We start from the raw sequence: 9887 nt of genomic DNA on the forward strand, positions 1-9887 counted from the left end.
CAGAAGTGAACACCACACTAGGCTCTACAGTTACTGAACTCTTGTGGCGACAACAGCTTCTATGATTCAATCTACATCTCAATCACTTGAAACAGCCTAAGCGGGTATCAATTTCCTCGTATTATTTCTTGATTGTTTTACCAGAACTATGTGTAAATCCTATTGTATAGTCTATATTTTGTTTGTACCTTGACTATGAACTACATAGAACATACCTTATCTTCTTTCCTTCACAAATTGTGTATGGGCAAAAGGCTGAGTGCCTGAGTATGAGCTAGTTTATTTTGCCCTACAGTCATGGTCATTGTGCTCCCATTTTTGTCTCATTTGGAGCCTAATCTACTATGATGCCATTTTCTCTGTTCTGTCTTCTTGCATTTTTTCTCCAATGAGCCCTAGTCATTATACCAGTATACTTGCCAGACACCACAGTGTAGGTGTTACTACATTTCCTCCAATGGTATCATATTCTGAAGGATACTTCAGAGGTTGTGCTCCTAACGACATCATACTTTAAGGCACAGACATAGAATACTTAGTTTGCTTGTAGCTTGAGCTTTTTGCAATTAAAATGATATTTGACATTTATTTAAAAATGTTCAATACATTGAATTTGGAGTAAGGATATGAATCATTGATTTTGGTTCTCTGCTTGAGTCAATGTCTTCTCTCTTCTCAAACATTAGTTACTACTAACAGAACTCAGCAATTAGCCCCATACAATAGTCAGTGAAGGTTCACTTCTTTGTCAGTTACTAATATCTAGCTAACAATTATATTTCATGTCCATTAGTCAATATTTCCTATGTCTTCATGCCTAATTATTTGCTCAGTGGTTGCACATATCTAAATCAGTGTATCTGACATACATTTACCCAGGATAATTTTATGAGTGATGTAAGGAGACTTTCAAAAGAGATACAAAAATTAGCAAACAGGAAGTTCCTTGCACTGGATTAAAGTTGATATATTTGGCAAGACAAGATACAACTGATTTGATTGACTTGCATACTTGTTCAGTATATCCAATGGAGAATGGTTATTAATTATTATACATGTATAGTTCAATCTGGTTGAACTATTTGGAGCTGCTCCTTACACCAAAGTATGAATAACTAGACTGTCAAACCACAGATAGAGAAGCTAGTTTCAAGAGTACCTTTCTATTTGGGAACTAATACAAAATAGCATTCTTCAAAACTCAGAGAATACAAAATCCGTGATGGAATAACATGCAAAAGTTCAAATATATATAGCTCAATGGAATCAAAAGAAAAACCGATGAATCACTCCTAATTCCTAACCAAAGGGGTTTTAAGGACCCAATGAGTGTACCTTAGTTGGCAGCACATGCTGAGTTTGTGGGAGAGAAGCTAAGTTTTATCCCTGCAGAATACACTCTTGGGGAGGGGCGAAGAACTTTAATTGTGGCTAATTCCAGACCAAAGATTAATCTCATAGCCGGTTTAAAGGACCGAAGCTTGTGAGGATACCTTGGGGTACTACTGGAGAGCCTAAGGCCCTAATTACGGTGCTATCAAACAATCAAAAAAGGGTTTTTAAGGTTGTTAATTATCACCTCTTTTCGATGAGGTTGAGTATGGAACTTGGGAACCTAACTTATTAACTCCTACTTTCTTCCTCTTAGATGATCATAGCTCCTTTCCTTGTTCTTGAATTTCTCCTTCACTTCCTTATCCTCACTAGTTTCTCGCTTCTTTTCTTCCACTCTGCTTCTCTACAGTTTTCCATTTAGTCATTCAAAGACTTCCCCTTTTAATTCTTAATCATAGTTTTCTTATATATTTTTAGGTTATTTATGACTTATAAATCTTATAAACAAGAATTAATTGCAAAATTAAAACTGCAGATACCAATCACAGATTGACTATATTAGGAGGATTATAAGGGCAACTGTAAGCATATAAAACCCCGACTCATTTTGAACTTTTGATTACTTCAACTAAAATTTATGTCCAATGATGAAGATGAAGATCCTCTGTTCAAGGCATACATTTACCACCAAGAAAACCTAGGGTATAGAATTAGAATAATTCCAGGAATCTAAACGTAATTTGTTTATAACATATCGATTTGCCAAAAGAGATGAAGATCCTCTGTTCAATGCAGGTGAAAAAAATACCTGCATCTTCTCATACATGTTCTCAGATTCTTATACATTAGCCTTCTTTTTCCTTCCCTTCAACTTCTTTTTTTTTCAAGGAGAACTTTTCTTCCCTCTGCTTGTCTTCTTCACTATCATCCTCAGTCATTTTAGGCTACTCAATATTGAAAACGAGGAGCAATTTAGGAAAATTTAAAATAATATTTATTTTCAATTTCCAGCATAAAATTAAATATACAACATAATAAACTTAAAAATTAAGAATGTTAATTTGATCCAGTTTTTTTTGGTCAGCCAACAAAGATTATATGCTTATATAGGTACAAGGGGTACCTCAACCTTTCAGATAGATATGAATTGTTTTCTCCAGACCTGATAACAAAAGCCAACAATATACAACTCAAAAAACAGTAACCTTCTCCCAAGAAAATGTCCTAGATTTCCATTAGTGGCCAGATACCAACAATCCTCTGTTATATATCAACAATCCTTACTACTATTTGAGTTGATTAGCCAACTCTTATATGAATCATTATATATCATCCTTAGAATGCTGCATACATTTTAAGAATTTTATTGCCAATATATACCAGTCCTACAAAGAGAACCCCAAATCCTTCATCCAACATGATAACCAAGACCCAGACCAAAATTTAATCATCTCCATAACACTATCACTATCCAGATATATCAACCACAGAATGAAAAATATATATTAATCTTTACTATTTATTTTATGAACAAGTTCAAAAGTACTTCAAAGCATGTACCAAAAAAAAAAAAAGGGTACTTCAAAGCAATTCAGCAAAAAAAAAAAAAAAAACTCGTAACAGCTCATAAAGATATCATATCTCGATTTCCCGAAAGAGATTAAGGTCCTCATGTCAATGTACGCATTTTGCAATAATAAATTCTTTTAAAAGGGATCTAAAGCTGGGATGATGAATTACCTTTATTTTCTCAAACATGTTTTCACTTCTCAGACTCTTCTGCGTGAGCATTTTTCTCCTTGCTGTCAAGTTTTTCTTCTAAATAGAACTTCTCTTCCCTCTCAATGTCTTCTTCGCTATCATCATCAGTCATTCTAGGCTACTCAAATTCTCAAAATAGAAAACGAGGAGAAAGCTAGGAAAAATTAAAATAATATTTAATTCCAATTTCCACCACCAAATTAAATATACAAACAAACATGCATTATAATGCAACTTGTGAATTGGGAAGGTATAATACATCTTTGGTGTTAGTGACATATGCTAATTTGATCCAGTGATTGGAACTTTATGAACATTTTTTTTTAGAAAAGTGGAAGGCAAGTATATAAAAAAAAGGAGGCACATCCCAATAACAAAACATTATGGCGGAATTATACCAATACTCATGTCAAGGAAAATACTTTACATTTCGGGGTTAAGGCTGAGAACAAAAAGGAGTAATAGAGTTCCACCAAAAAGATTGTGTATTAATTATGAACAGAAAAATTGACAATATGGTCTGCACATTGATTGTCTTCCCTATAAATGTGAGTAGCTGGCTCTAAATCTAATGAGAGAAGAGTTTAAAATACTGTTTGTTCCATCTGCTTCTCAGCTTCCAAGAAACAAGAGAAGGGTTATTTACAGCATGAATAACCAACTAAGAGTCGCATTCCAGCCACAGGGAATGACAGTTCCTGACCAAAGCAGTTTCAATAGCTGAGATTCCAGCCATGTGAACCGTAGTAATTAAGCATTCTCCGCTATTCATTTTCAATATTTGCAAATAAAAAAAAATCATATCACTCTATACTTTTATATTATAATTATTTGACCATGCAACGGATATAAAAACTCCATTGTAAGTGCTAACTAAACAAATGAGTTTGTCATGTTTAGGGTTGTCTAACTTACTTCAAACAAAAATGGAATTACACAGTGACATAGATAGTTAATGCAATTAATTATGTATTTTAGGACGGTTGATATATTACACCAATTATCTTTTAAGGAATACTTTTACTCGGAGTAATTTAGACCACTCCTAGTCAAGTCCCTTTGAAATTCTTCCAAATACCCCGATTTAATCTTTAAAGAAGTTACTAATCATACTTAGAGTTTTGAACAAACCATAATGTCTAACTAAGCTTATATGTGCAAGGCTAACATTATCAGATGTGAAAATTTGGTGATGTCAAATTATAACATGTCAATAAACTATAAGAAGTTCGGATTTGAATTCTCTGCTGTCATGCCATCCGAAATATGGACTGTCTGATTTCAGTTGGTATTTTAAAAGTGTATTTAAATTAAATTTATCCAAATGATTTATGAACCGCCAGATCTTAATCAAACAGTTTTTATTGTTCGACTGCGTGAATGCACGTTTCTTCCTACTGCAAAGAATCCGAATCGAAGGCATTCATGGGTCGTTTGAAATACCAAAAAAGAAAAAGAAAAAAGAAAAAAGTACAGCATCTATCATGAAAAATATAAAAGAAGTTATTAATTAGTTTTCTTGATGCAATTCTCTACTCAAGATTGAAAATTAGAATTCTTTTATATCAAAATTTAAAAAGAGTCGATTTTTTTTTAAAAAAAAACTAAGGCACTTAAAGGTTTATTCAACTTGAGAATAATTTTCTTTTTATTAATATTAATTTTTATAAAAATATCGCATTATTTTAATTATATGTTTTCAATAAACACAATAAGTATATGTTTTATGGACATTTGTTTGACCACATTTCAAAATGGCTGGCCTTCGACCCAGTGTATATAGTCTATCACCCTTTGGTGAGGAGACATTTTTGTATACCATTAAGAAATCCAATTTGTAACGAAATAAGTTCTTCGAATTCAAAGGCACCTAGCTTACATACTGACGCCACAACTTCCGAGAAAAATTATCAGACACCACCAAAATCATTATATTAGTTTTAATTTAGAAACGCCATAACTTCCAAGAAATTAAAAAGACAGACCCAAAATCATTATAATATTATTTTAGAAAATACGATGAAATAAAATATTAAGACTAGAAAAAAAGGGCGAGTATCTAATTAGTTAAGTAGTCTTGAATCTCCTTACTGTCACAGCGAACATACAGATGTGAGAGTTGCTATTTTGGTACGGTTGTTTTTGGAACCAATAGTTAAATGGGTTTCAACACATCAAGGAAAAGAGAAGGAGATAGAAAGAGAAAATAGAAAAAGAACAGTACTAAAACTCTTAAATTTTCATTCTTAAAATTGCAGCATTTTCATCTCTGTGATACTCAGTTAAAAATCAATACAATAAAGCATTTGTAACCATATGGTTGCGACATAAAATTTTCCTTTAAGCTTGAGCAGCATCTTTCAATCTCAAGTAACACCAACATGATCTCCAATTTTCACTTCAGAGCCGGGATTAATTTACATTTCGCTAAATTTACATTCCATATTGTTAGGAACCCAGAGTGAAAATAGAGAAAAGAAAGAGAATGATTTTGTTTCTTTTATGAAAATGAACAGAGATAAAGCTCAGTTCTCAAGTGATACAAAACAAAATGCAACTCCCTTCTGTCCCTTTTCCCTTTCGCAATTGGACTGCATGAGCCACATTTACTTACAATTTTCAGCCACATTAGTAATCGCAACCATAACCTTGTGAATAAGTGTCCTTAAAACTGCATCACTTCACCAGACACCAATGCAATATAAATATAAAATAATACAACCAAAAGATATAAGATTGGTTGGATGGTTAAGGAAGAAGGGAAAAGGCGAAAGGTCCCGAGTTCAATCCAATCTACTAATAAAACTAACATTCTAACAAACTAACATTTGCCGATAAAAAAACAACAGAACCACAATAATCATCAAACAAAACAGCTTCTTCACATCAGCACTCTTGACCGAGTCCTTTGCAGTTTGCATCATTTTCTTTCTGCCGCCTTAGCTTCACCAGCACAAACATTGTTACCTCATATACTAACCTAGTATCTTCAGTATACATCAGAAAGGATTTAGCACCCAAAAGGAAACCATTTAATGATATTTTCTTCATTGACCTCATAATTCAATTGACAATAACTGCCAAAAAAATTATTACATTGAGAGCAATCCCACTCTCTCTCGGTTTCCCTCAGATATTCTACTTCAGATATAATTCTGATCGAGGCACAATCGGACACTAAGTATGTGAACATGTCTCTCATCAATTGATTTCATTTCCATACATTAGATATTATTATTAGAATGTTTATCTAACCAAGTGATTGGGCACAAGCGATTAATATGATGAAGTTAAGGTAAATCTTTCCGGTATTATTCGAGATCGATCCTTGGCGGACCAGATTTTACTTTCCTTTCGGCCGGAGCATAAGATCTCGTTATCCTGGGCACATGTAAGGACATGTTCCAAGAAAATTGGAAGATGGTTGTGCATCGTCTTCTTGCGTGTTACTGATAACAGAGGCAGAAGCTCTGTTGCCACTACTAGAAGAAGGAGTGCCCCTTTCGGCAAATGGTTTGAGCAATTATTAAGGAAAGTGGTTTTAGGAAATTTACATAATAATTTTTTAGAATTGTTATTTATTTTTTATTGAGTCAGATGTCTTATTTTAATTTAATTTATAATTTTTTTCCTTTCAAATAATATATTTTTAATTTCAAATATAATTTAAGAAACTAAAAAATTAGATTATTTCAATCGACCACTCTAATTTTTTTAACCATTCATCTCTTTCCATCTATTATTTTTATCTTTATTTTTAAATTAAAATTCAAGATTTGTGTTAAAAGAAATAGAAATTTATAACTTAAATTTATAATAAATAAATTTCAATGTATAAATTATAGTATAATTACATTTATTATAATTAAAAATTATTATATAAATTATATTTTCTATTTATAATCAATAATTTAAACTGTAATATAAATTTATTTTTAATGATTAATTTTTTTTTTAAAAAATATTAAAAAATAGAAAAGAGAATTTAAGATGATTGATAGATATTATTTGTCATATTCTTGAGTAGTGTTTGATGCTTACATCCAATAAGAGAAGATGAAGAATGTTAAAGTTGTAGTGTTTCTAAATCTTCAAATGATACAGTTTCATAACATTAAATCATAGGATTGAGGAAATAACATGCATATAATTACATGAATATAAATCAAATAGTAATGTACATACAACAGAAAGAATTACAAGTGCGTATAAATTATTTTATCAATTAATTTTTCTTCTAAAACATGGATATAATTTAATTTTTTTATATACTGATTTCTTATAATTTTACATTATATAATTTATTATTTTAAATCTAAATATAAACTTGTTAATGTTAATAAATATTGTTGTATTTTATTAAAATTTAAACAAGTTTTTTAATCGATATTTTTTATTTAGATTTTTATGTGTACTTTTAAATGTTAACAATCTAAGAAATAACATTTTGTTTTATTTTTTAATGTTACAATGTTATGATGTTATATTTATTTAATACTGTTTAATGTATTATTTAATTATTAACATTATTTTCTTAAAATCGGTTCAATTACGGTCGAAAGTGTCAAAGGAAAATAATAATGAAATTAAAAAAACATTAATGAAATTAAAGAAAATAATAGTGAAATTAAAGTTTGGATTAAATATTTTAATATGAAAAGCAATCCTACAATTGTCATAACGAGATTTTAAAGTGTAGTGTTGTTACAGTTGGTAATCAGCAACTGATAATTTTAATTTATACTTAATTAGCAGTTATATATTCATCATTAATTTGTAATTACAAGAGTCAATTTTTCCATCTGACATTAAGAAAAGTGATTTCTAACATCCCAAGTTGGCCGTATCAAAAAATTAAAAAAGAAAAGAAAAGAAAGGAGTGCTGGAAAGAGAGTATGTTCAAAAGGAGTGTGCTATTAGCATTTTTCTATTATAATTACTTATGTCATCACTGTTGGTTGATGCTGCATGCAGTAATTTGTTATGGATTGGCAACAATGGAGCTGATTGAGGATTGAGAAACCGTGAAGATGGAGGAAGAAAGAGAGATGGTTTAGAGAATGATATGGACAGATTTTGATGAGAGTCTACAAACTGATGAGATGATATTTAATTAGGTTTTAAAGAGGGTATAGCAAAAGGTGAAATTCTTTCAATAATAAAAGCAAAAAGGTGAAATAACAGAAGTATCCCACAAGCAAAAATGCTATAGTTGAAGAATTCTAGTATTCTAAATTTCTGAGGTGGCAATTTTATATTTTCTGTCTCATAAATTATAGATTATAAATAGATTAATTATTGAGGGTAAATAGTTAAATTTATCTTCAATATCGATTCAATAATAAATTGGTCCCTCAAATATAGAAAATACAAATTCAGTTTGAATGCACAAAAAGTATGATAAATTTAAAATTTTCATCTTTAAAGATTAATTTGTCTGCAAACCTAGGAGGACCAATTTAACTATTTATCCATTAATAGATTGATCAGTTAGGCACCGAAGTTGAATATTGCACCAAAAGTAGCTTAATAGTCAATAAAGAGAGTCGAACAAGGAAGTTAGTCGTTCACATATCACATAACCAAGCTGCACTTGCAATTTTCACAATCCTCTCTTCTAAAATTTGGTCATTCCCTCTCCGGCCATGGCAGCAGAATTTGTTGGTGGTGCTCTTCTTTCTTCTTTCCTTCAGGTTGTTTTTGACAGGCTGGTTTCTCGTCAGGTTTTGGAATACTTTCGTGGAAGAAAACTCGATGAGAAGCTACTGAACAAGTTGAAGGTGAAGCTACGGTCCATTGATGCTCTGGCTGATGATGCAGAACAAAAGCAGTTCAGGGATCCAAGGGTGAGAGAGTGGCTTGTTGCTGTCAAAGATGCTGATATTCCTATAAATAGAATGAATGCAACGAAGAAAGGTAGAGAAAAATTATGAATCACCTTTTAGTGTAGTTAGCATAGTATAGCTTAGTCCTCTATTCGTAGCAGATGCTATGTTTGATGCAGAGGATCTGTTGGATGAAATAGACTATGAAATCAACAAATGGGCTGTGGAGAATGATTCTGAATCTCAAACCTGTACCTGCAAGGAATCGAGTTTCTTCGAAACATCTTTCAGTTCATTTAACATGAAAATTGAATCAAGGATGAAACAAGTCCTTGCTGACCTTGAATTTCTCTCAAGCCAAAAGGGTGATCTTGGTTTGAAAGAGGCTAGTGGTCTTGGGGTTGGATCAGGTAGTAAAGTGTCACAGAAATTGCCATCAATATCTTTGGTGACTGAAAGTGTCATTTATGGAAGAGATAATGACAGAAATTATCCTTAATTTGATGACAACTGACACTTACAATCGAAGCCAGCTATCAACACTTTCAATCATGGGTATGGGCGGGATGGTTAAGACTACACAGCCTGTATAATGAATGACTCTGGTTTATGGCTATGTTGTTGATAGGACAAATCAGAAAGTTTGAATTGAATGTGTGCGTTCCAAATGCATTTCAGTTTTACACTACCAAATCAATCTCAACTAGCTAGGAACCATTCTTGTTAAAAGAAATAACTCAAACTATTTTTGTTAAAAACAATTATGGCTCAGAATTACCTTTGAGGTTGCAAATATAAAAATGACTGAATAATGGACAGATTGAACACAGTCCCCGTAGAAATAAAGAAATAGACTGATTACAATGATAATTGAATCACATAGACTATGCCAGAGGCAAAAAGATTATATAAAAATATGAGGACCTGAAAAAAAGGAGGGATAGAAACGAAAATAAAAATTAATCC

The 9887-nt window shown here is 31.6% G+C and overlaps 2 protein-coding genes across 2 annotated transcripts in view; one reads left to right on the plus strand and one right to left on the minus strand.

Annotated features, from left to right (window-relative positions):
• Nucleotides 1-6581, minus strand: part of LOC100802804 (SAC3 family protein C) — a 47591-nt gene extending 41010 nt beyond the window's left edge. The window contains exon 1 of the mRNA XM_026125049.2: nt 6478-6581. Within this exon, the coding sequence (XP_025980834.1) occupies nt 6478-6487 (10 nt within the window). The 5' untranslated portion in view covers nt 6488-6581. The remainder of the gene's footprint in view (nt 1-6477) is intronic.
• A 1934-nt stretch (nt 6582-8515) lies between these two features.
• On the plus strand, nt 8516-9420 carry LOC121173281 (putative disease resistance RPP13-like protein 1). The gene is made up of 2 exons (XM_041007938.1): nt 8516-9012; nt 9101-9420. The coding sequence occupies exons 1-2, from the start codon at nt 8742-8744 to the stop codon at nt 9418-9420; spliced, it is 591 nt and encodes a 196-aa protein (XP_040863872.1). The 5' UTR covers nt 8516-8741.
• The last annotated feature ends 467 nt before the right edge of the window (nt 9421-9887 follow it).

The sequence above is a fragment of the Glycine max genome, chromosome 13 (assembly GCF_000004515.6).
Source record: "Glycine max cultivar Williams 82 chromosome 13, Glycine_max_v4.0, whole genome shotgun sequence".
Lineage (NCBI taxonomy): Eukaryota > Viridiplantae > Streptophyta > Magnoliopsida > Fabales > Fabaceae > Glycine > Glycine max.